At 35.0% G+C, this 27,539-nt stretch overlaps 2 protein-coding genes and 1 pseudogene across 4 annotated transcripts in view; 1 reads left to right on the forward strand and 2 right to left on the reverse strand.

The window, feature by feature from the left end:
- LOC105196680 (D-aspartate oxidase) overlaps positions 1 to 27,539 on the reverse strand; it is a 105,312-nt gene that overhangs the window by 36,549 nt on the left and 41,224 nt on the right. For both annotated transcript variants that reach the window (XM_039448393.1, XM_039448394.1), the window contains exons 3-5: positions 24,168 to 24,291; positions 19,762 to 19,907; positions 19,314 to 19,470 (exon numbers count right to left, since the gene is read on the reverse strand). In XM_039448393.1, the coding sequence (XP_039304327.1) occupies positions 19,314 to 19,470; positions 19,762 to 19,907; positions 24,168 to 24,291 (427 nt within the window). The remainder of the gene's footprint in view (positions 1 to 19,313; positions 19,471 to 19,761; positions 19,908 to 24,167; positions 24,292 to 27,539) is intronic.
- LOC113005829 lies at positions 6,405 to 11,712 on the reverse strand (annotated as a pseudogene).
- On the forward strand, positions 14,816 to 17,362 carry LOC120357584. 2 transcript variants are annotated; one of them, XM_039448396.1, is made up of 3 exons: positions 14,816 to 15,034; positions 15,713 to 16,520; positions 16,764 to 17,362. In XM_039448396.1, the coding sequence occupies exons 2-3, from the start codon at positions 16,151 to 16,153 to the stop codon at positions 17,060 to 17,062; spliced, it is 669 nt and encodes a 222-aa protein (XP_039304330.1). In that variant the 5' UTR covers positions 14,816 to 15,034; positions 15,713 to 16,150; the 3' UTR covers positions 17,063 to 17,362. The 2 variants fall into 2 exon arrangements, with proteins under 2 accessions (XP_039304330.1, XP_039304329.1); XM_039448395.1 differs by lacking the exon at positions 14,816 to 15,034 and having other exon boundaries at positions 15,649 to 16,520.

Genomic DNA, 27,539 nt, shown 5'->3' on the forward strand with positions numbered 1-27,539 from the left:
GTTAAAAATACGTTATTTTAAGGAAAAAACAGTGTATCCTTTTTGGGGCATAGTACTAAGAAATTGAGAAAATTTTTGAAAACCATTAACAGCATGTTAAAGCTGGAACTTCGAGCTTTAAAATTGTTTTTTGATTTTTTGTCTACGATAATTTTTCACGGAGTACGGATATCATTTGTAAAAAATGCAGGTTTAGCTTCAAAGTAGCGTAACTCGGTCAAAAAAAATCGTAGAGAAATTTTAAAAAAAGCATTTTGTAGGCAAAATTTTGTGGTTTATGAAGCTTTACTTGAATTGTTCGAAAAAAATTTGTTGGTCGAGCTGCAAAGTGTCAAAAATACGAAATTTTAAGGAACAAAACAGGGTGTGCTTTTTTACTGCATAAGACAAGGAAGTTAAAAGAATTTTGAAAATCTGCTGATAGAGCGTTAAAGTTGGATCTTCAAGCTTCAAAATGCTTTTTTTATTTTTTATCTACGATGATTTTTCACCGAGTTACAGTCATTTGAAAATAGCCTAATTTTTGGTGTCTGGAAAGTGTTCCCTATTTTCTTTTGAGTAGTGTATATATTATATATATATATATATATATATATATATATATATATATATATATACACATATATATTCCAAGCAAATCAAAAACTGCTTACGTGAATATAATTAACCTCAACTCCCATCCACAATAAATAATATGTCTCTTGTATAGACAAGATTATATATTATGCATTTTTTTCAGCCGAATTCATTTGTCTCGTACAAAAACGTGTTGAATAAGTGTATTATTAATAAATATATGCAGTTAAAAATATATATTTTGCATCAACTAGAGTCAATATTATATTATACTCCTACGAACGCTACGTATAAAATTTTTCAAGTATCATAAGATATGATTGACAAAGTGCATATGAATATGATAATGGAACATAGCTAATTAGATTGCATGAGCCTTATTAAATTTATTTTTATCTTTCTATCTTTCTCCAATGCATATTTTTTCCAGTAAAAATGTGGTTTGCTTTTTCTCAGGTCTACCTCTAAGTCATACTTTTTTAACTCTAGCATAATGTAAATGTATATTTTGAATGAATTGACGTTTGAAACAAGTATCAAATGATTGAATAAAGATATAAAAATATGTGTAATTTTACAAGTTGAGTCTCAGAAGTCTCAACGCTGCGTATTCTCTCTGGTTTTAGAAATTTGTAACTAGATTAATTAATAAGTATGGTAAGTACATTTTGAATCCTGTTTATTAAAATTAACAAAGTTAAGTGTAGCTCTTACAATATATATATTGAGTTCACTAAACTAGTTAAAATAATACATGATATTAAATATGCTCGCTGTTACAAAATAAATATTAATTGTAAATAAATAATATGTGTTAATCTCGCTGTTACCTGATATTTAATAATATTTCTGAGCGTCTTATAAAAGATATTTTTTCTTATAAAAGATAATTCATTTTGTAACACAGCGAGCATATTTAATATCATGTATTACTTTAACTAGTTTTTAGTAAACTCTATATACATTGTAAAAGTTACACTTACTTTATTAACTTTTTTAATAAACAGGATTCAAAATGTACTTACCTTACTTATTAATTCATCCAATTACAAATTTCTGAAACCAGAAAGTACACGCAGCATTGAGGCCTCTGAGACTCAACTTGTAAAATTACACGTACACCAGGCATTGGAATCATTTTTATATCTTTATTCAATTATTTGATACTTGTTTCAAACATCAATTAAAAATATACATTTACATTAAGGCTAGAATTAAAAAAGCATGACTTAGAGGCAGACCCGAGAAAGCAAACTACATTTTTACTGAGAAAGGTAAATATGCATTGGAGAAAGATAGCAAGATAAAAATAGATTTAATAAGGTGCATCCGATCTAATTAACCTTGTTTCATTATCATATTCATGTGCACTTTGTAAATCATATCTTCATATGACACTCGAAAAATTTTATACGTAGCACTCGTAGGAGTATAATATATAATAATATTGACTCTAGTTAATGCAAAATATATATTTTTAACTGCACATATTCATTAATAATAGGCTTATTCAACACATTTTTGCACCACACGAAAGAATTTGGCAGAATAATGTGTCGTTTGCCCCGCAAACCGAGATATTATTGACGATTCAGGTTACAGGTTAGGAAACCTGTCATACGCGTAATCATGATCGCGTTCACGTGATGCACACATAGACATAGGATCTATAGACCGAGCATTCGAGGAGTGGGGGTAAAGTTCTCGCGTGAAAAACTAGAAAGAGATAGCCTGCTTTGGACCACTATTTTGTCTTTGTCTAATGACGCGCGTGGGGGTACAGTAAAGGTAACGAAACTCTCGGTAAGGTTAGGGAAAAAGAAAAGGGAAATGTAAGTGAATGTGAAAAAAGAATGAAGGGGAATTGAAAAGCATTGGAAAAAGTGCCAAAATTATATATAATGTAAAATTGTGTATTAAAATTTAAACAATAAAGTATTGAATAAACATTTAAAGCACCTGGCATAATAGTAATAAAAAAATTAACTCTGCTGATCTTTATATATATCTATATATATAATATATGTTATTGATTTTTAAATAAAATGAGTTTTGTGAATTTAGATCTTATTTGTCTAATTTTGTTATTCTTAGAAGCAGCATAATGATGTATACAAAGAGTGAAAAACTTTTCTAAGAAAATACAAATCAATTGATTTCAATGATCCATCAATGGAGCTTGATTAAAAGCATGTTTCTTTTCAGTAAATAAATCATTTATTCTTAGTTTTATTAATGTTAAATTTATCAGTTTCTTTATTATGTTTGTAGACGTCAAAATATAAAAAAAAAAAACAAGTGAAGATTCCCCACGCGCGTCATTAGACAAAGACAGAATAGTGGTCCAAAGCTTGCTATCTCTTTCTAGTTTTTCACGTCCCCACTCCTCGATTGCTCGGTCTATAGATCCTATGTCTATGGATGCACATCACATGGTGCATCACGTGACCGCATAGATGCTGATAGTGGCTACGTTCAGCAGACTCAACATGTTGAGATATTCTTCTAGATCATCCAATCAGACTTTTAGATTTAGAAGAATACACCAATAACAGCAAGCGCTCACTAAACTGTTGAGTCTGTTAAACGCAGCCACTGGCTGCGTTCAGCAGAACAGTTTTGCAACCGTTTTATGATTATCTACTGACGGTCCTAAACGCACCCAACCTTTCAACATGCCGTTTGTTTTCTGTTCCTGAACTCTCTAAATAAGTGTACACTTAAAATGAAATAGATAGATGTTTCAAAGTTAGCGAAAGCAAGAAGGAACGTTCCAGTGCAGTCTAGTGCAGGAATAGAAAACAAGCCTCTGTTTAGTCAGCGGTCGCCATGATTTTCAGCGAACTAAAAGTACGCTGAGTTATAAGCAAAACGTGATTAGAAAAATGGCAGCGTCCAGTGCATCATTACTGTTCGAAGCACAATATACTTATTATTTACAACAATATTATTTACAACGTAGTGGAAACTACGTATTTTTAAAAATACTTTTAAAAATTAACTTTTAATTTAAAATTAACTTTTAATTAACTTTAACTTTTCTTTTTATTTTTAAAGTTTTTCAAAATTAACATTTAATTCAACATAATTTAATTTTAATGTAACTTTTAACTATAAGTTATTTGTTCATGTAACGTAACTAAATTAATTTTTAATCTATTAATTTTAACTTGATTTAGTTAAAAGAATATTTTATCTTACCTAATTCTGATATTTTATTGTACGCCGTATTTTGTAAAGGTTAAGCTACTTAGCGTATTGTTTACGTATGCGTTAGCTTACATTTTTAAAGCGTTCAGCAGAACACTCAACACGTTGCAACTCAGCAGTAAACCGTTGAGCAGCTGCTGAATTCTGCTGAACGCAGCCAGTGTAGTAGCGAGCGCCACACTGACCTTGTTTACACCGAGCACTTGATACGCGTACTAACTAGTAATTTTCTATTAATTTATCTTACTGTCAACAAAGCATGTATACATAATACATATATTTAATTATCTTGATTCATATTGTACCAACTTAATATACTATTTTTTAAATTTATTGCCGAAATCAAGACATTTTAATAGAAAATTACTAGTTAGTACGCGTATCAAGTGCTCGGTGTAAACAAGGTCACTGTGTCGAAAATGTAAAAGGGAGAATTCCTGAGGGCGACGACCAAGGAGACGTATCTTACAGAAAAATATAGAGATTAGAATTTGCATCGCGATATCTCCGCTTGTACGGCACGGAGAGAAAAAATAAAAACACTTTTATATATGCAATTTTTCCCAAGCTATCGAATGAGACGACTTTGAATTTGGTCGGTTCAGCCGTTGCTGAGATCTGATAATCTCGTTATGCTTGAACTCGCTGACTCGCGTAAAAGAGGCGTCGGTCTTTCTCGCTTTTTTTTTTTAATTGGCACGAGACGCGACCGCGCCTCTTGATTGCCCGCTGAAAATAACAGTTTTAATTAAATTACGTCTTACGAAGTCTTTGTGTTTATTCAACGTAATTATTTTACCTTCATAAGCTAATTTAACGTTCAAATAATACGTAATAATTAATTTTATTTTTACATATTTATGATTCTCTAATATTTCTAGATCTTTAATATGTGTGTCAAAGTTAATTAATAATTTATCTAATCTTACATTTCTTAATGTTTCTTGAATCATTGTAGGGATTATATTTCTCATTTTAAATTTATTTTCTAATTTTAAAAAATTAAAAATTTTTTCACAAATAGTTACTATTTTATAGGTATCAATTTTTGAATATTGCACAAATGTTTATTACTGTCGCGTATAAAAACCACACACCACACCATATGTTATTTTATACTGGAAATCGTCACTTAGGAGATGGAGGCGCTGTAGATGTTTCTTACAGCCTAAAAGAGCCAACTAGCAGTCCATATTTATATAGTCAAAGTATTGCATAGCATTGCTAAGGCAGTGTCTGAATTTTATCCGGCATTGGCTCGGCAGTACGGCAGTGTAGACGCCCCCTACTCTTATTCCCGCTTATTCCTGAGTATGCGCATACGGCATGTAGTGATGACAAACGGCAGCCCTCGTTTGCAGCAACATACACCCAAGGACTTTGATTCTGTCCATGGGGAAATTTTCCAAACTGAGAAGTCATCACTTTCTACATACTCGCAGTTCATGGTTAATGAAACGACTAGAGCTTATTGGTCGTTACGTTAATCATGAACTGTAAGTATGTAAAAAAATAGCGACTTCTTAGTTTGGAAAATTTCCCCATGAACAGAATCAAAGTCCTTGGGTGTACAGTCAAAACAATAACGGACTTTTATGTGTATAGTTAGCAAATTTTCGTGCCTAATAGTGGATTTAAAGTAGTTCGGTTAATAAAATTAATATGGGTAAGTATAATTTGCTCATCTTAACAGTGTAGGTGATAGGTTAAATTCTTCGGCGGATCCCGATGGCGCACATCCCGATAGCACACAAAGGGTGACACTCTTTTGGACACAGCACAATTGGACACCAACCAATCATCTTGACTTATCTAACCAAACCAACTCTAGGCATTGGCCGCTGTGAGTGGTGGTGTCCAATCGTGCGCACTCCGCACACAAACCACTCACAGATGCCTAGAGATTTTCCGTAGGTTGGGTTAGGTAAGTCAAGATGATTGGTTGGTGGGTTATCGGGATGTGCGCTATCGAAACCCTCCCTAAATTCTTGACCCCATAACTAAGGGCGCACGAGCGGTTTGTGCCGCGCGGCAGAATACTCTCTCTCTCTCTCTCTCTCTCTCTCTCTCTCTCTCTCTCTCTCTCTCTCTCCAAAGAGACACCGTGTAAGATAGAGAGAGAAAGAACACTCTGCCGCGTAACACAAACCGCTCGTGTGCCAGCACCCTATCACCGCTAAGACTCTTTAACTAGTTCGCTATAAAATACGCAAAAAATTATGCGATGTTTTTGAGAAGCATCTTTTTTTTCAATTTTGATTTTATATTTTAGAGAATGCATGTCCGACAACCGAAACTTTATCATCCGGTGAACCTTCGGAAAAATTTTAGTATTCTATTGTTTGAAGTTAGGTTTACCTATGTATAAGACATCACATAATAATGTGCAATTACAGTAAACTGTATAAAATTTTTAAAGAAGAATGTTTAAAATTTATTTTGATTACAAACAAATTCAATATCAAGGTCATTATTTTGATTATTTTTATTATTATTTTTAGCGTTCCATTGTTTGAAGTTATATGCATAAAACATCACATAATAATGTGCAATTACATTAAAATGTATAGATACAGTTCGTAAATAAAATTTTTGAAAGTTTTTTGTATAATTGTGTAGAATACTTCGGGAAAGCTTTAGAATTCTTGTGCAGGCATTGACATATGATAATGGGCAGTACGCGGTAGTGTTCATAATTGCATGGCATTGCCTTAATTTTAATATAGGATTGACGTCATTGTAGGCATTGGCTAACAATAAGCATTGTCGGCAGTGTACGAAAATGTCGGCAGTGTTTTACAGCAATGCCAAAAATCGGCATTAGTGTACAAAATTTTTGGTTGTGAATTCCCTCTCGATAGTTTCTAACGGCACAATTTGTCAACATAGAACGACGATAGAAACGCAGCAATAATCGAGCATTATCTGTTGCAACGTCGTGTCAACAAATACATAGCAAATATCGAGCACAGTCTGCAATATTAGGAACTGACAGCAGAAAGACAACAGAAATACAGTATTAAATATTGTCGCGTTATAAAAGCAGAACCACGGCAAAGATGCAGCACAATATGTCTCATTAAGTACTCAGAGCAAAAATAGAGCAAAATTCGAGCACGGCGTGCCGTCATGGCGTGACGGCGAAAACGCGGCAGATATGAAACGCGATCTGCTTTATCAGCTGTTAACGGCAAAACTGCTGCAGAAATCGAGCACAGTGTGCCGTCACGACATGACAGCTAAAACGCGGCAGATATAGCCCTGCCGAAAATATGCGATTAAAACCGATTAAAGAGGTCATCCCGTGTGACGACCGTTTTTTTAAGTTTTTTTTGCTTTTTTGTGCGGCAAAATGAAAAAATACAGAGCTTCTAAATTTTTAATATATATTTATTACATTTTAAACTATATGTGTAAATTTGTTTATTTAAAAATATGGCGTCGATGGCGAGTTACATCACTGGAATGGCACCCATGTAAAAAAAGAGCAGACAAACGGTGCCCACGATTCCGGCAGACTGGTTTATCTGAAATCAAAAAATCAAATTGCATTTTAATCTATAGGTGAATGGTTATCGTGGAAACTAGGATTTTTTGAAAATATTAAAAATTCAATTTTTCACATTGTTGCGTCCGCGGATTCGCGAAGGTTGCGATCCCGGGACGTAGATCTGGTTCATTGGTTAGTTTTGGTGTTAAGGCAGCTGTCACCAGTCGCGGCTCCGAATCGTATGATAACACGGCCGGATACGCGACAAATTCCTTGTATGGGAAATAGGAGGTATTGTAGGAAGATATATTATTAGTAGATTTAGAAAATGTAGTAGCGTTTTATTAACGCTACTGGAGGAGTAGCGTGCGTGCTCGAGCTTGGCGTGGGATTAAATGAATGACAGAGCGTGTAATGGTTAAACTGATTATGTATTTTCGCAATTACAGAATAGTAGGAGATTACATATGGGGGCTACAGGTAAGACGGACGTTCCCGTGCCGATCCCTAGTTATGATTAGCTTTACTTTCACGTCCCTCACGATAGTCGGTAGTCTTCGGGAAGTTGCTGCTGGATACTGGGTCGGTTCTCTGGCGGAGATAGACAGGGGCAAGGGCCGAGTCGCTATGCGCGCTGGAGCGAAATCAATTCCCCGTGCTGGGAGCCGCCTCTCAAGGTTAGAGGGGTTTTTATCCCGAGTTGCCGCTGGACCTGGTCGCGAGGTCTCTGTGTTGCTGGGCCCAACGCCGGAGGAGTTAACAGTTGCCTCCTCCGGAGGTTCACTCTCGCCTAAGTCCGTGGTTGTGTGGAGGTGGGTGGTTAACGCCTCCTCTACCTCCACCGGTGAGGGTAGGGGGCTTAGGCGCGGGGGCGGAAACGCCGATGGGTCGAAATCCCCGAATGCGTGGAGTTTCCGCATCATCTCGCGAAAGAAGCGCTTTCTGCCGCCGGCATACGCGCGGTGTGCCCTACGTTTGCCCATGCGTGCTTCAAGCGAGACATTGTAGAATTAATATGGGAGAAGGATTGCCACGTGAATGCGTAAATGAGCGGGTAACTTACCGATCTTCCGAATGGACGACTTTAACGCGAGAGAGAGAGAGAGAGCTCAGTATAAAAGATCTACGAGATTTAGAAAAATAAATTAGTGATCGAGTATTTGTTACGAGTGACGAATCCGCTTGGTCGGAGTGGTCACCCGTTAGAACGCCTCCCTTAAAGGTGGGAATTATACGGGAAGAAGAGGGGACGGTGAAAGCGTCGAGGAGTCGCGCTAGTGAATCTTCCTCGACGGGTTGGGAAGAGAAGCAGGATTGCGTCGAAGAGTCGCGTTAGCGAGTCTTCTTCGACGCCGTAGGAGGGAGAGAGAGAGGAGACGTTGGAGAGTCGCTTTCGCGAGTCTTCTCCAACGCTCGGAAGAAAGGGAGGGAGGCAGAGAAACGAGTGAGGCCACACTCTAGCTAGTGCTAGGTGAGGTTCAACCCTCAGGATCTCTGGTGGAAAGGAGAGAGAGGAAAGAGGCAATCCGACCGGGGCCACCCCGAAGACCAACGTCTTCGTCAGGAGTAAAACCCTCCCGTCGCTGAGATCGTACCTGGAGGTCTGAACGTTGGTGGTCGCCGATGGCAGCGAATCTCACTCGACCAACAAGACTGATCTGAATTTCGAGCTCCGATTTCGCTCCTTATATAGGCAAGGATATGGGCAAGAGGTGTCGCGGGACGATTCCTCAGGTTCGCGGAAAATTCGGAGCTATAGTTTTTCGTAACGTGTGGCCCTTAGAAGCCCGCCCCGTTCCGCGACCGCGCGGCTTGCGTCTATATCGCGCGAGCGCTTGTAGACTTCTCCGGGGGCCGCGACTCGCGGGGGCACCGCATACCAAGCCCCGAAATCCAGTGCTCAGAAAATTAATAGAATTTAATAGAATGTACTACTGTGTCCAAAAAGTAAGGTGACATTGCATTTTAAATCTCCCGCGCGCACGGATTTGGAGGAATAAAATTTTTTTTAGGTTGGTAGGACTGTCTTTGACATCCAAGAGAAGTAACACGTCAAAATATCCATTAGTGTTTGAGATACGCATTGTTTGAGCTGCTAAAAGTGAATTTCTCGTTTTTTGCCGTCACACACTGCGCTGATTATTCGTGATTTTTAAACCAAAAACTCGACTAATATCGTTCCACAACCACCGTATTCACCTGATTTGGCTCCATGCGACTTCTGGCTATTCAGCAAACTCAAGCGGCCGCTCCGGGGACACCGGAGTCGATAGAAGAGATTCAAGCCGCTGCGAAGAAGGAGCTAAAGGCCATTCCTGAAATCGATTATTACAACTATTTCGAAGATTGGAAAATCCGTTGGAATAAGTGTATTATATCAGGGGGGGATTACTTTGAAGGGGACGAAATTGATTTGCAAGAATAAATAAAGAATTTTCGAAATAAATGCAATGTCACCTTACTTTTTGGACACAGTAGTATATTAGAATTGAGAGTGTGCGAGGCGATAGCGCCAAGCACATGCAATAGTTTTACGTATAAAAAGTTAAGGTTTAATTATCGTTCGTAGGAGATTAACTGATTCAAAATTATTTGGCATTTTTATTGGCCGTGATTTTAGAGTTGTTTCAATCTGAGTTGCATGGCGCAGCAGTGGGAAGCGTCCATGAGTGGATCACGCTTAGATAATAATAAATTTGCCATTCTTAATATTTCGTATTAAATTGGAAAGATGAATAGAATTCCAACGCGCGGAGCTTGGCGGTATCAGAGGGGTCGCGAGTCGAGGGGTCGGCGCGCACGATGTTTGTCTCGCGCCGATGGATGCTCGCGGGTGTTGCGCGTCGAGGGGGCGGCACGATGTAGCCAAGCCGTATGAGATTTGAAATCGAGCGATATCGACTGATGCGGGATTTATCTAATTGATCGGTGGATGTTTCCGGATTCTGATTGGGTTATTATTAGTACGGATGGCGCGGAAAAATAAAAATTTTCTCGCCAGACGTAACAACATGCTTTTAAAAATTATAACTCAAAATAGCATTATTTTTTGCGACTATTTTTTTATGTGGACAGAAAACGGTTCAATATTTTTTAAAAATTCTAGTTCCCACGATAGCCACACATGTGCTGAATCTACCATTAAAATTTTATTTAAATCTATTAAACCGTTTTCGAAAAATCGTGGGCACCAGTTAAAAAAATCCAGTTTTGAGAAAAACGCGTTAAAAGTTTACGTGTGAATTACATCATAAAATTTTTGCTTACCACTAATCTGCTATTCCTGGTGCATAGAGTATCCCTTCCTCTTCTTCTTGAAAATTTTGTAAGACCGACTGCTCCTTCCTGGCTCCTTCCTGAAATTCTAGCTACGCTTGCCGCGTTGCTCATGCGCTGCTCGGAACGGCTGATCCGGGCTTCGTCGCGGCGCTCTACATAAGCGTGCGCTGATCGTCCAATTGAACAGCCCAGCGTATGCATTATCTTAATAATGCCTTGGAAGCCTTCATTAAAGATGACGACGGCTAAAAAAGTTGCAATTTGAACTATCTGAGCGCCTGAATGTAGATGTTTTGGAGCGAACGTACAAATGAGTGAATTTAACGACTCATTATTATTCTGCGTCTCTGCTCCTAAACATCGGGTCAAAAGATTGTCCTTGGATAAATCTTCATAGATAGATTTAACTACTGTTTGTACTTCCTTGGATAAGGGGCCTTCTCGTGGTGGAATTGGTCGAGCGTGCTCTTAGCTTCAACCTGTCGCCATTTACACCAGCTACCTTCGCTTGCTGGACAGTTCTGGTGCTGAGGATTTTCATCGGTAAAGCATTTGTGGTAGAATGTGACCCAAACTTCTTTGTTCATTTCTTCTAATGAATCGGGATAGCGACGAATGGCTAAGCCATAAAATTTTGTCAATTCAATAATTAGCTTGTCCGTCAGCTTGCCCTGACCTTTGCCACCAATACCTTTATTATTCTTTTTAACATTTCGGAGTCGTGTTCTCATCCGTTTCTCAACATGCCCAACACACTCTTTTTTAATAACAGGAGAGTCATTACCATAAGACTCAGCTTTTAAAATGCCATTGAATGTCTTGCTGTCACACTTTACCTACTCACTGCTGTAACTTTTCAATCACTTCAAATTTCGGAAAATTACTTTGCCAGTATATTCTATGTATGCTCTAGATTAGATTTATGCAAAAAAAATCGATTTTTTGAAGCCTTCACACGGGATGACCCCCTTAAAAAAAAATAAAAATAAACCGAATCGATCGGGATTTCTACACCAAAAATACGGTATTAACACCAATCGAAAATAAGATCAAATCCAGTAGATTTATTAAAACAGAATACATTGTAAACGTAATAAATGTTTAGTTTACAAAAAAAAAATTTCTTGTTTCTTTTCATTAAAAAAGATTAAACTTGATTTAAACATTTAATTTATGTACAAGATGAAATAACAATACAAATTGTTATTTACATGTAAAAATATAAAATTTTATGTGCAACAGCGTTCTACACACACGTCACGTTTGAAAAAAATAAGCGAGAATTCGTCTCAAAGTTACAACAAGCAGCTCCTAAAAGTATTTCTCACTGCAGTATCAACTGGGGTGTCGGCCACGGTGGCGCTTAGATATAACGCATGTGGCCGCACTCGACTCACGAGAAGATCCCCGCGGCGTGGCCGCCTAGCGGTGACGCCAGTACTCATTGGTTAAATCCATTGCAATCCAAAATTACGATTAATCAATTCGTATTCTATATTTGCCACGTTTTAGCTGTCATGTCGCGACGGCACACTGTGCTTAATTTCTGCTGCGATTTTGCCGTCAATAGCTGATAAAGCAGATCGCGTTTCATACTTGCCGTGTTTTTGCCGTCACGTCATGACGGCACGCCGTGTTACATTTTTGCTGTCAGTACTTAATGAGACAGATCGAGCTGCATCTTTGCCACGTTTTTGTTGTCATAATGTCACAGTTATTATAATAATTTTTTAACAACATTTTGCCTACTGAATGTGACGCTATTTGGTACGTGTAAGTTTTGCTTATTTTTGTCGTTTTATTGTACCAACACACAAAGCTCGATTTCTGTTTTTTTTATGTCAATAAGTTGTGCTGCATTTTTTGCTGCATTTTTTTAAACATCCCTGATAGCCATGCATGTTTTGCAAAATCAGGCAACTTAATGCTGAGCATGAATTTTCGACTAGTTGCTGTGTATTTGCTGAAAACGTAACGCATAGTCCTACATATTCAACAACATGAGAGCAGATTTAAGACATTTTATGTCAGCAGATTCAAAGCAAACGGAGAGCAACTGTTGCTTATTCTGTTACCAACAAAATGACTTCTATTCGTGGAAAACATTTTGCTTTATCAATCATTTTCAACAACATAAGAGCAACGTGACGGTAATAAAAAAAGATAATGATGCTGTGCTTTTGTCGTGTATTTGTTAAAAACATTAAATATATTAATTATTGTCTTGTAGCTAAATAAAATGTCGAAAATGATTTGTGTGTATGTGCGCGCCTGTGCGTATGTAATTGTGTGTTTGCGCGAGCGTGTGTAATGTAATAAATAAACAGGAGTAAATTAATTATTTACTTGGCTATCAGATCAGATTGAAATGGATTTAACAAATGAGTGCTGGCGTCACCGCTAGGCGGCCACGCCGCGGCAGATTTTCTCGTGAGTCGAGGGCGGCCACAGTCGTTATATCTAGGTGCCACCGCGGCGGACACCCCAGCTCATACTAACGTAAGCTTTTAGAACTTACTTGTTGTAAGCTCGAGACGAATACTCGCTCTCATTCTTTTCAAACGTGACGTGTGTGTGGAACATTGGTCACATAACATTTTATATTTTTATATGCAAATAACAATTTGTATTGTTATTTATTCTTGTACATAAATTAAATATTTAATTTAAATTTAATTCTTTTTAATGAAAAGGATACAAGAAATAGTTTTTTGTAAACTAAACATTTATTACGTTTACATTAATGTATTCTGTTTTAATAAATCTATCTGGATTCCGATCTTATTTTCAATCGGTCTTAATACCGTATTTTTGGTGTAAAAATCTCGATCGATTCGGATTACTTTTTTTTAATCGGTTTTATCGCACATTTTTTGCAGGGTAGTGACAATTCAGCAGAAAGAAGAATTAACTTATTTATTTTTTATATATTTGAAATAAATAAAAGTACAAAACATATATTTAACCGTTTTCGACATGTTGTTGAATTTTTGCTGAAATTTATGACTCAGCACATGTTGTTGGCAACTTGCTCTCATGTTGCTCTTTATGTATAACGATAAACCGTTGACAGCAAACACGCAGCATATTGGCAGCAAAACGTGCTGAATTCGTGTGATGTCAAATCAAAGGCAAATGAGGCACACACCTTGTTCTAAATTTGCTGAAAACAAATGCCCTTTGTTTTCGGCAACATTACAGCAACAACACAGACAGGTGGCTATCAGGGATATTATGACGCAGTCTCGGACGTCTATCAAGCTAGCAGAACAAAGTTGTTAAAAAAGAAAAACAACAGCATGAGAATTAGGTGCTTTTTAGGTGCTAATTAGGTGCTCTTCTTATTTTCTGGAAATTTAAATTATAAGGTTGTACTGCCAGCTTGACGTAAGCTAGCAACACACCCAACGAATATCATTGAAGCAAGAGCCCAAAATAAATAAAAAGGGTTAAATTAGGTGCTTTTTAGGTACTTTCAAACGACAAAACTCGCGGTGACGTATCTCCACCCCTTCGCCCAAAAACAGTCCTTAACAGTATTGGAATCAAGAGAAAAGTGCTATAAATAATTGAAATAAAAAACTAATTGATACACAGAAAATAAGTATAAATTAAGTGTTTTATAAATATACTAGCAGAGAATTAAGTGCTTCCCCCCTTAGGCGAAAATCCACCCCTGGGGCTGGTGACGCCAAGAGAGAAGTACTTTAAATAATAATACAAAAAATTTATAAAATACGCATTAACTACACGTAAATTAGGTGCTTTTAAGATATACTACTCGCGAATTAAGTGCTTCCCCCCTTAAGCGAAAATCCACCCCTGAGGCTGGTGACGCCAAGAGAGAAGTACTTTCAATAATGATACAAAAAACTTATAAAATACGCATTAACTACGCGTAAATTAGGTGCTTTTAAGATATGCTACTCGCGAATTAAGTGCTTCCTCCCTTAAGCGAAAATCCACCCCTGGGGCTGGTGACGCCAAGCGAGAAGTACTTTAAATAATAATAATAAAAAATTTATAAAATACGCATTAACTACGCATAAATTAGGTGCTTTTAAGATATACTACTCGCGAGTTAAGTGCTCCCCCCCCCTTAGGTGAAAATCAACCACCACAGTAGGTTCTTCATACTAGCTTTCAAAATTAATATAAAAATGTTTTTGCCTGTAAAATCTCAAGTAATAAGATGTTTTAGAAGTCTATCACTGCCGAATTAAAGTATTTATATATTATCTTACAAATTAAGTGTTTCAATCCTGACAATCAGCTAAAAGTTATTCACTTTTTAACTTTTTGTTTAACTTTTTAACTAGTTACTACCCGAGCCTGATAAAGAGGTATTAGAAATATCAGATAACAGTGGTGATTGTCAGCCTGAAAACGAATGTGTAGATTTTGAAAAGAATTCTCTACCAGCATGCCCTTTTTGCTCAAAAGGAAACGAGCCTGGAGGCGCTCATACGTGCACGATATGTATTAAAACTACATATGTAATATTGCTTAAAATGACAATGTCACCTTCCAAAAACCTTATAACAAACAATATATAAGTATTGGAAAAACCAAGTATCATAAATAAAGAAATCAAATATAATAATTAGTATTACAAAGCCTGTATAGTTTTATCTTTAAATTATTTTTTATTTTTTATTATTTTTCATACAATACTTTAATTCATTCCTTAATTTACAAAAAAATTTTTGAGTAATTGGCTTGTTAGTCCAAAGAAATTGTCTCGTTAGTATGATATCAAAAGAAATATTCTCAAAATAAAATAAAATATGAGAGAATAAAATTACTTAAACCTCCAAAATATTTTGGCAGGTAAACGCAAATTGTTCACTGGTATTATACGTATTTTTAATGAAGTTAAAGTATTTTTTAATTAACCTAAATGTTTCATAATTATTACTGATGTAAAAGATCAAAACATTATTGACATTTTTATTTGTATGTTCATAATATTTGTATCTTTATATAAAGTAATAACTAAAAACTTAGTATGAGGCAATGCGAGGGACATCAGTTACATTAGTTTCATACTGGATTTTATGTACTCAATTCATTTAGTGTACAAATTTATATATATACTATGCCTATATAAGGTGATAAAATGTAAGAATGATATATTTGTATTATATTTTACTATAGGTATGTGGAAAGCCTGTCCATGCATTGGATTTCTGTTCATTGCCTGTTGATGGTGAAAATGAGGGCTATGGTCAGAAGCGTTTGTGCTTGCAATGCCATACTCAAGAAAATGTGAATGACGTTATCGCCTCACAAGATTTTGAAGATTGGGGTGGTCAAATTTCAGCTGCACAAAAATCAAATAAGCCGAAAGGTACATATCTGCAAAATAGTTATGCACAGAATGCACTTCTGTTGCATTCAAAATTTATAGACGTACTCATTATAAAAAATGGCGGAGATGTGCAGCTGAAAGGCGTAAAAAATAAGCAGGTGGTGATAACGTTGCAAAACACGTGCAGTTTTGATAGCTTTTTCCAACTGTTCTTGTGCGCATCATTTGATTATAAAAAATTCGCTGATGAACTTGCCAGTCATCAATGCAATAATTTCTTTAAAATGGTGATGTACGTGAACAAGAAAGGCATCAACAAATCAACATATAAGCAAAGGTGCGATATTCTATGTGAAATATTGGAAAAGACTGAACCAAAATTAGGCTGTTTGTCACTGTTGTGCAATACAACAATTGGGCATATTAGTCGCCAAATTTTAAAGAATTACAACCCCACGTTTATAGAGCGAAATATATGTGATCAAATTTGCACCAATAAGCAACGCACATTCGCGGTACTATCTATACGATTGGCATCATTACTGCACAAATCTTTTAATGAGGAAATCGTAGAAGATATTTGCTTACATTCTCAAAGAAAATGTGAAACCGCAGGATGTGCTGGATTCGTGACAAAAGAACTAAGCTTACAAGGTAATAAATCATTAAATAGAAGTTAAAACATTATCATCAAAATGTGTGTATCTGTAAATTCCACTAGTACTTTTATAATTCTATTAACACCAATCAATTTACTATTAAATTTTAACTAAAAGAACACATTGAATTGTACTTATTCCTATAATAGAAAGTAGTTCCTATAATAGAAAGAGTAGTTATTCCTATAATAGAAAGTTATTCATTTAAACTTAAAACCAATTTTTTTCACATATCTAGGCGAGTATATATTATTTGAAATATACAGCGATGAATTGGAGAATAGTGAAATATTGCTCAAAAGATTACCAACGACGTTATTGTTGTCAATAACAAATTATGAATACAAGCTCCATGGCATAGTGGCAATGAAATTGCCAGCAATTACCACCCGCAGAAGTAATGACGAAATTATAGGGCATTACACTGCCATATGTTACAAGCAAGGAACCTGGGTAGAATATGATGACACGGCCAAATCAACTAAAAAATTAAATAACCAAAAAAAAATTCTCTCCACATTTAATAATGTATGTTAAAAATGGGATAAAGGATATTTAAAAATTTATCATTGCTTATTATAAAACCCTATATATTAAATCCCTGAAAATATTAATAAAGAATTAAACTGGCGTTCAGAACTTATCTAGATCAAGACATGAGATTTTCGACTCAGGATTGAAACACTTAATTTGTAAGATAATATATAAATACCTTAATTCGGCAGTGATAGACTTCTAAAACATCTTATTACTTGAGATTTTACAGGCGAAAACATTTTTATATTAATTTTGAAAGCTAGTATGAAGAACCTACTGTGGTGGTTGATTTTCACCTAAGGGGGGGGGGAGCACTTAACTCGCGAGTAGTATATCTTAAAAGCACCTAATTTACGCGTAGTTAATGCGTATTTTATCAATTTTTTGTATTATTATTAAGTACTTCTCTCTTGGCGTCACCAGCTTCAGGGGTGGATTTTCGCCTAAGGGGGGAAGCACTTAATTCGCGAGTAGTATATCTTAAAAGCACCTAATTTACGCGTAGTTAATGGGTATTTTATAAATTTTTTGTATTATTATTTAAAGTACTTCTCTCTTGGCGTCACCAGCCTCAGGGGTGGATTTTCGCTTAAAGGGGGAAGCACTTAATTCGCGAGTAGTATATCTTAAAAGTATCTAATTTACGCGTAGTTAATGCGTATTTTATAAATTTTTTGTATTATTATTTAAAGTACTTCTCTCTTGGCGTCACCAGTTTCAGGGGTGGATTTTTGCCTAAGGGGAGAAGCACTTAATTCGCGAGTAGTATATCTTAAAAGCACCTAATTTACGCGTAGTTAATGTGTATTTTATAAATTTTTTGTATTATTATTTAAAGTACTTCTCTCTTGGCGTCACCAGCCCCAGGGGTGGATTTTCGCCTAAGGGGGGAAGCACTTAATTCGCGAGTAGCATATCTTAAAAGCACCTAATTTACGCGTAGTTAATGCGTATTTTATAAGTTTTTTGTATCATTATTGAAAGTACTTCTCTCTTGGCGTCACCAGCCTCAGGGGTGGATTTTCGCCTAAGGGGGGAAGCACTTAATTCGCGAGTAGTATATCTTAAAAGCACCTGATTTACGCGTAGTTAATGCGTATTTTATAAATTTTTTGTAATATTATTTAAAGTACTTCTCTCTTGGCGTCACCAGCCTCAGGGGTGGATTTTTGCCTAAGAGAGGGAGCACTTAATTCTCTGCTAGTATATTTATAAAGCACTTAATTTATACTTATTTTCTGTGTATCAATTAGTTTTTTATTTCAATTATTTATAGCACTTTTCTCTTGATTCCAATACTGTTAAGGGCTGTTTTTGGGCGAAGGGGTGGAGATATGTCACCGCGAGTTTTGTCGTTTAAAAAAGCACCTAATTATTCAACCCTTTTTATTTATTTTGGGCTCTTGCTTCAATGATATTCGGGTGTGCTGCTAGCTTACGTCAAGCTGGCAGTACAACCTTATAATTTAAATTTCCAGAAAATAAGAAGAGCACCTAATTTTTAAATAGAGCACCTAATTAGCACCTAAAAAGCACCTAATTTTCATGCTGTTGTTTTTCATTTTTGACAACTTTGTTCTGCTAGCTTGATAGACGTCCGTCTCGGGCTCGAACTTTGCTGTTTTTCTGCTAACATTAACTGAAACAACAAATCATGCCTGGCCTGCTGCTTGATTTTTGCCAGCATAATGTGTATCATAAATTTTCAATTCATGCTCCTATCAGGTTTGGCTATCTAGGTACAGACGAAAAAAGTAACGATCATTACTGAGAAAAAATAATAAAAGCAGTAACGGCGTTACAAGTAACCATAATGTGTATCATAAATTTTCAATTCATGCTCCTATCAGGTTTGGCTATCTAGGTACAGACGAAAAAAGTAACGATCATTACTGAGAAAAAATAATAAAAGCAGTAACGGCGTTACAAGTTACTTGTCTTCCCTAAATCCCGGCGTTACATGTTACTTATCTTCCCTAAATCCCACCCCTAAAGTAATGTAAAAATAAGAAAAAAGATAATAGCATAAATAATTATACGCTAGATATTTATCTAGATAAAAGAAATAGCTTTTTCTTACCTTTATTTAAATGATATAGATTGTATTAAATAGTAATTATGTAGGTAATTTTATATAAATAATGACAAATACCAAGTATATCATACATATATAAATAATTGTCAAGTGAGAATGTGTAAAGAAGAAGATCGTATGATGAGAAAAATTAATATCCGTTAGATAATAACGTACTTTGAGCACCTGTCCACGTAGAGCAACAAGACGTCTGTCATTGCACAATTTGCGCGCTCCAAGCCCGGTGCAATTTATTATGACGTCATATTCATCAATTAGTTCTTTAAGGGAATCCAATTTTTTTTGCTTGAACGTGACTCCGTCTAATTGTAATCTGGCAAAATAATTAATTGAAACTGTAGCTTTTCTGTTTTTTTTTTTTATGTTTTGTAAGATGCATTCATTGTACCAGTCGTTAAACAATAACCAATAAATGAATTGTTTAAGAGAAATATTAAAATAACAATACTTTAAAATAATAAATTGCAAATTAATTGATATTTTTACTCGTAGATCTAATTTTAATGTAAATTTGATCAAAATATTATTTTTTATTAAAATATGTAATTACAATAAGTTGTTTTTATTTATTTACTGACTGGTGCAGAAATCTTACATGATTTACCGGTGTTTAACCCATGGAAGATATAAATTGCTCTGTGTGAGGAGAGTCGAAAAGTACGATCCGTACTTCCAGTTGCCGTTAACCAGTTCAAATTCCTCCTCATTCACTTTTCTGTATAGTGGCACCACGCCTTCAAGCCAGTGATTCTAATTGAATAGTTATTAATTAATCATCGTAAATTCTGAGACAATGCATTAAATTTATCGATTGATTTATTATGAGACAATTCTTTTATTTAGAAATTTTATTTTGTGATTATATAATATTGTATAGAAACCCAGACCACATTAAAACAAGCATAATATCTTGAATCTCATATAACCATTTTTTTACAATTTAATTACAATTTGACAGGACGTTTCGACCTAACTTGATTCTCTTTAGCCGTCTATTCTTTTACATAAATAATAATGAACCCTACCTTATAACTACAAAATTCCTAATTAAAACGGAACTGAGGCATTCGCAAAATGTTGAGAAAAATGTTCGGTCGTATTCTTTACTTGCACTGTAGATTTAAATCACCATCTGGTCAAATTAAAATTTTGAGTTAGTTATTCTAAGTTTTAGTTGATGATTCTTTGTTTGATCGCGAGGATTTCTCATATCTGAATTGTTTTTAGAGTTATCATCACATCTTTGACGTGGTCATTATATATTTCTGTCAATTTTTTTAATCACAGTAAGTGTATCAAAGCCTAGATTAAGAACACATAAAACTGAAATAATTCTAATCCGATAAAACTATCAAGATCAATCTATGTCATTTCTGCCGCAAATTTCCATATTTCTATATGTGACTTATGGGTCCTGTCCTAGAGAAAAATGACCCAGGACCTAAATATATGAGATCTACATGGGATCTACATAGGATCTATGTGAAACCTACATGGAATCTATATGGAACCTACATGAATCTACATAAGATACCTATAAAAATTTGTAGCAAGGATATCTATTTGAAGAGAATATTAATAATTTACAGAATTTGATTTCCTTTATACAATTTGTTATATATTTTTCTTAAAAATATTATAATCTAAAGACTTACAGTGAGTACAAAAGAAACTGGATAGAAGTACAACAACCGCGTTTATTAAATAACTCGCAGGACATCTTCACAGTTGAATCGCTCGAATAATTAATGTTATATGTAACCGTTTTTTAAGTAGTCCATAAATAAAAATTCGACCTAGCTACGTTCTCTACTTAGCAAATGTGGCAAGTCTCTCAATAATATCAAAATACGATTTATCATGGAACAGTTCAGTATCATTGATTAAATTTAATCTATAAATTTGTTTCTTTAAATGGAGCATTTTTTTATTAGTCTTTTGGAATACTTTCTGTCTAAGATGTTAATTGAAAAGGAACTGGTAGTGAAAGGAGATGTACATCTTTTGTTCGTTGATCTACAAAAAGCATATGACAGCTAGTATATGTTCTTGTGATAAAATTATGAAAGGCACTACAACAAATGAACTTAAACCACACACTAGTCGTGGCAATACAACATTTGTACAAGGATTCATTTTCCGCAGTAAAAATTGGAAATAAACTGTCAAGTCTTCTTGCAGTAATAAAAGGAGTACGGCAGGGTTGTATTGTATCTCTTCGACTCTCTTCAAAATAAACGTGGCTTAAGTTTTAAAACAGTGGAAAAAAATACAAAGGTATAAGAATGCTAATAAAACGGACGATAGCTGCTTCTATACACATTGCAGTTTGCAGATGATCAGGTGATCTATGCAGGAGAAATGAACATCAAAGAAACTAAATATTTATTCGTAGAATCCGAACAAACTGATATTATAAGGTAAATCAGTACAACATTGAAAACTGCAAGAAATATAAATATTTAGAAATAACGTTCAATAAAATTGGAAAAGAAGAAATTCACTTGAGAATAGTAAAATTCAGGAACATATTATATATGATGTATAAATGGCATACTGTGGAGCAACGAAATAGAAAAGAGCAGGATGCTATAATTAAAAGCAACCTGATATGATTGAAAGCAATATCGAGATTGGAAATACAAAATGAAACAATTAAAGAACAGATGGGAAAGTAGAAGACTGTAACGATATTGAAAATCTACAATTAAAATGATACAAGTACATGAGAAAAATGAGTGAAGAGAGACTACCACAAAAGATCCTGAACTGGAACCTGTAGGGGAAGAAAGAGGAAGGTCGAGGAAGAATTGGATGCAGCGGGTAAGAAGGGTGATCAGTGCGAGAGAGCTACAAGAGGAAAACTAAGATGACAAGAACCAATGGCGTCAGGATATATCGAAGGACATGTTAAAAACGAATTAATTATACCCTATGATCAGAAAGTATCGGAAATTTTTAAATAAAACAAAATAGAGTTAAATTTCAGGCAAATTTATTTTATCTCCTTCAAAATATGATCCATCTGAAGCAACACACATGTGCCAACGCTTGACCCAGTCCTCCATGCATCCCTGGTAGGCCGACGAAGGGATGGCCTTTAGTTCCCTCGTCGCATTCTCTTTGATCTCCTCGATCGACTGAAATCTCTTTCCACGAAGTGGCAACTTCAACTTGGGGAACAAAAAAAAGTCGCACGGGGCCATATCAGGTGAATACGGTGCTTGCTTGATGGTATTTACTTGATGTTTGGTCAAATAATTCAGTACAATTCGGGCTCGGTGCGATGGTGCGTTATCATCATGCAAAATCCAAGAATCCATACCCAAAACATCAACCACAATATGCTGTGCCGTTCCATATGCAATGCCAAGTTCACTAGACATCTCTCTTAAGCTGGAATGACGATTTTCAAGCACCATTTCTTTCACTTTCTTCACGTTTTCATCGGTGTTCGACGTCGATGGACATCCGGAACGAGGGAAATCTTCCACCACTGTACGACCACTTTTAAAGTCTTTATACCACTCGTATGCTCTTGTTTTTGATAGAGCAGATTCGCAAAATGCTTTTTGCAACATTTTCAGTGCATCGGCACACGAAATTTCGTTCGCAACACAAAATTTCAAACAAACTCTTTGTTCAACAAAATTATTCATGGTAAAATGCGGCAAAATGAAAAAAGTTGACTGATGTAAACAAACGCCAGGCAGATGCTAATGATCGGATTGCACTAAAACCTGACAGATATGCGTCTTAAGGTCGTACCAACATAAGAAAAAAAATTAACCGGTTCCCGCATGCGCGGTACTTTTAAATAAAAAATTCCCGGTACTTTCTGATCATAGGGTATATACTATATATATGTGATATTTTGGTTCATGATTTAAAAGTTTTGTTTTTCTAGTCGAACATATGGTTGAAATTTAAGATATGCTCTGAAATGACCGAATGTTTAGTCTAATTTTTAACATTTTCTTAGTTTGTACTACGTAAAACGAGTTGTAGTTTTTACAATTTATTTTGCAAGTTATGTTGTTATTGAATTTTTATCCTTTTGTATCTTTATTATCTTATCCAATCTGTTCAAGCATCTGTATCCTATTATGTAAGTATAAATCTTTATTAAATGCTAATGCTATTGTCTCAATGTCAGACATTTTTGATACATGAAATCGCTACAAACTTCTTTTTGTTTCATTCTCGTCATTAATTTCATTTTTATTGTTATATTGTTGTCTTTTTATTCTCTAAATTTTTATTTATTATGGAAAAGCTTTTCCAGTTCAATATTTATTTTATTGAATATCATATCCAAAAGATAATCGTTATCTAATAGCAAATTAATTAAAAATTATGTTCTAAATTTTTTTCATTAAATTTTGGATAAAAGAGTAAAATCGCTTTAGTTACTTATAACTCGTAAATTAATTTGATTTTATGTTGTATTGGATAATTCAATAAAGAAGGAAGGTATCAACCCGAAAAGATTTTTTGTGAAATCAATCTAGCATTAATGTAATATAGTTTTTGAGATTGATACATAAAAAATTGAGGCTTTATTCTTTTTCGTACGTAATGTATTTTTCGTTCATCACAATCGAGTCCGTCACAAATTATTATGAAACTCAAAACATTATGCTTGTTTTAATTTGGTCTCGGTTTCTATAATTTAATACTTAATTTGTAAACACAATAGCGACAGTCGGTATAATTTGTATAATAATATTGTTACGACCGAACGGGGATGCGCTCGGAATTTAACACTTCCCTGTACAGAAAGAAAAAGATCGTCTTTTTGATAACATGTCTGTTGACAGTTTCGAGTTGTATTTTGTCTATGATCTTGAACAATTTCTATTGAGTTTTGGTATTGATTAGAGTTATTAAAATTCGTGTGTTCAAACTCTGTGTCTTCTTTGTGCGTGTGCAATACGAGTGCGAGTGAGAAACTTGGATGCTACAATATTGTTTCATTATAGAGAAAAATTATTTTTTGGCCTATCTTACCTTAACGGTATCTGAAGATGAATTAGCGAATATATATCCAGAAATATCAGTCACTCCAGCATGAGAAGCATAATCCATTTTTCGAAGTGCATCGTAAAATTCGTAAGAATCTTTTATCCATTGTCTTAAAAAGTCAATTATAATTCATAAATAAATAAATAAATTGTGTGTGTGTGTGTGTGTGTGTGTGTGTGTGTGTGTGTGTGTGTGCGTGTTTATGCGCGTGCGTGCGTGTGCGTATACGTGCGTGCATATGCGTGTGTGCGTGCGTGCGCCTAAAACGAACAGTTAAAGTTACTTCTTCTTTTTCTTCTTCTTCTTCTTTCGATTGAATTGGCACCCGTCCTCAATAATCAGCAAGGGGGGACGATTTGGCCATTAAACAAAATTAGTATGTGGAATACGAAACAATAAATGGGAATATAGGATATGATTGCACAAAAAATAAGGAGGATTGCATCAGCAATCCTAACCGCGCTTTTTCACTATATTACAAACACGCTGGTACACACTTACTGGTACACAGCTAACCAGCGTCAGGGCTGTTAAAGTTACTGTTCACTGCGTTTTTATAAAAGCTGAATTTAAGCTTTACAGATATCAAAAATTTTTACAGGTTTATACTCTCTACGTCAGTGCTCGGAATTAGTGGCACATTTCGAGCCGATTTCCGAGGCGACGCCTACTGTCTCCCCTCGAGCCCCTCACTCCGCTCGCGGGCCAACAACCGAGCTGCCGGCCGCGCGTCAAATGTTGTGGCTCAGGAGCGTAGAGCGTCCCTTGTAAAAGAAATAGCCTAGGGCCTAGAACCTAGAAATAATTATTATTTTTATAAATAATTATATAAAAATTTAGTATTAATGTATGTAATATATACATACAATATAAATAATTATATAAAAATTTAATATTATTGTATGTAATATATACATACAATACAATATACATATATTATAATAATATATTTCCAAAATATATAATTAAAAAATTAAAATTTGAAATTAAAATCTAAACAATAGCTTTCCACATTACCCATGAGGTACTATTGCGAATGCGTTTTTTTTTGCTAAACCACATTTTACATTATCTTACAATTAGTTATTTTTTTAGTGGATTAGGCCTACTGGGGAAACCACTTAAAAAAAACGCATTCGCAATAGTACCTCATGGGTAATGTGGAAAGCTATTGTTTAGATTTTAATTTCAAATTTTAATTTTTTAATTATATATTTTGGAAATATATTATTATAATATATGTATATTATATTGTATGTATATATTACATACAATAATATTAAATTTTTATATAATTATTTATATTGTATGTATATATTACATACATTAATATTAAATTTTTATATAATTATTTATAAAAATAATAATTATTTCTTGGTTCTAGGCCCTAGGCTATTTCTTTTACAAGGGACGCTCTACGCTCCTGAGCCACAACATTTGACGCGCGGCCGGCAGCTCGGCTGTAGGCCCGAGAGCGGAGTGAGGGGCTCGAGGGGAGACAGTAGGCGTCGCCTCGGAAATCGGCTCGAAATGTGCCACTAATTCCGAGCACTGCTCTACGTAATTTTCAGAAGTATATTACATATTAATTTTTTACTTTTATTCTAACTTGAAAGCCTTGAATAATAAATAGTAAATTTTAAATAATATTAATTAAATTATTGAATTCGATGTGTATCATGTGCGTATGAATTCAGCAAATAAAGTCATGTTATATGTGAGCTATGGTTGTGGAATATGGTTGTCTGTCACATGCATCTCTCTTGTGACATTACAATAATCTCATTGTAGATGTTGTATAATGTTTACTAGTGTTACGTTTAGCGCCCAAAATTTTTCTTTATTTTTCCGTACCATTTTCGTCAAAAGTGAACTTTGAGAGTAAATTTTTCAAAAATACAATAGATACAAATTATGACAAGAGATTTGATTCATAAAAATAATTTAATATCATCACCCACTTCGAATCAGAATTTAGAATTAAAATCAAAATAGATACACGTAATTTTTTAATTTTCTTCTAACACTTTTCATTATATTTAAAAATATAAATCATAATAAAATAATAGATTCATGATCGCATGATAATTGAGTGTGCTGGCTGTTATCACACCGTACACGTCAACCTGAGATCGCCAATAAAATCCCTAATAGCACAAGACGTGATGATCCTGAATTCGTCCTGAATGTCCCGGGTCAATAATGGATCGGACCTAAGACATTATACTAGGATGACAATTTCAGGACTTCCCGAGGAATGTTAAATAAACCAAAGGAATTCTATATACAACCTACATTATACCCAATGGACGTAATATTAAGTCGCCCACACTGCACACTGTATCCAAAGGACGTCCTGAGGACATCTAAGTCCTAAGCCGAGCCTAAGGACGTCCTTAGGTCGTTTAAGTCCTAATTCAATCCTAAGGACGTCCTTTGACTATCTCTCTGTGTCATATGGTACAAAATATAAAAGCTAAGGGAAAATAGAAAAAACATTAAACGATCAAGTTAAAACATGTCATGCTAAGGGATACATATCAAAGCAAAAATTCTACTCATTACGAGTGAGTGACTGCATGCTACTAAAAGCTTATGGGTTGCCAAAAATACATAAGCCTAACGCGCCCTTAAGAATTATTATGTCGTCGGTGAGAACTGCTCTTTATCCATTAGCAACTTTTCTGCAGAACACCATATCGGACAGCATTCCGCGAGCGTTGAGCCACGTCGAGAATAGTTTTCAACTCTGTAAACTATTAACGAATAAGAACATACAGGACTTCGAGACCTTGCTATCGCTTGACGTGACATCTTTATTTGCCAACGTGCCCTTAGACCATGCAATCGAGGGGATTAGTTCTAGGTGAGAATCCATAGAAAAAAAGATATCCCAAAAGACGAATTTATTACAACAGTACAGTTTGTTTTAACGTCTACGTTTTTTACTTTTAATATTAGGTGTTGGAATTAATTCGTAGCGTTTTACGAGAGATGGTGGGGATACTACAGTTTTCTGTTTTTACCGTCAGAAGCAAATTTATCTTAAATCAGTTGTTAGGTTAGGTGTTATTTTTACGACATCTTACTTTCACTTGTTAATAACATCAAGTTATAATTATTTAAATATGTCTAAATTTATACCAAATAAAGTGTTTTTGCGGGGAGTTTTATTACATTACTTTCATATGAATAAAACTGCTGCGGAAAGCCATAGGATTTTCGAAGAAGTTTACGGTGAGCAAGCTTTAGCTGAACAAACGTGTCGGAAGTGGTTTGCGCGATTCAAGAGCGGTGATTTCGACTTAGAAGACAAGGAACGACCTGGACAGCCAAAAAAGTTTGAAGACAAAGAAT

Source organism: Solenopsis invicta, chromosome 4 (genome assembly GCF_016802725.1).
Source record: "Solenopsis invicta isolate M01_SB chromosome 4, UNIL_Sinv_3.0, whole genome shotgun sequence".
NCBI lineage: Eukaryota > Metazoa > Arthropoda > Insecta > Hymenoptera > Formicidae > Solenopsis > Solenopsis invicta.

Excerpts from the sequence above, each read along its gene's own strand:
- LOC120357584 (XM_039448396.1), top strand. The coding sequence starts at position 16,151 with ATGGTGATGTACGTGAACAAGAAAGGCATCAACAAATCAACATATAAG. Across the intron at positions 16,521-16,763 it reads AAAAGAACTAAGCTTACAAG|GCGAGTATATATTATTTGAA; the intron begins GTAATAAATCAT and ends TCACATATCTAG.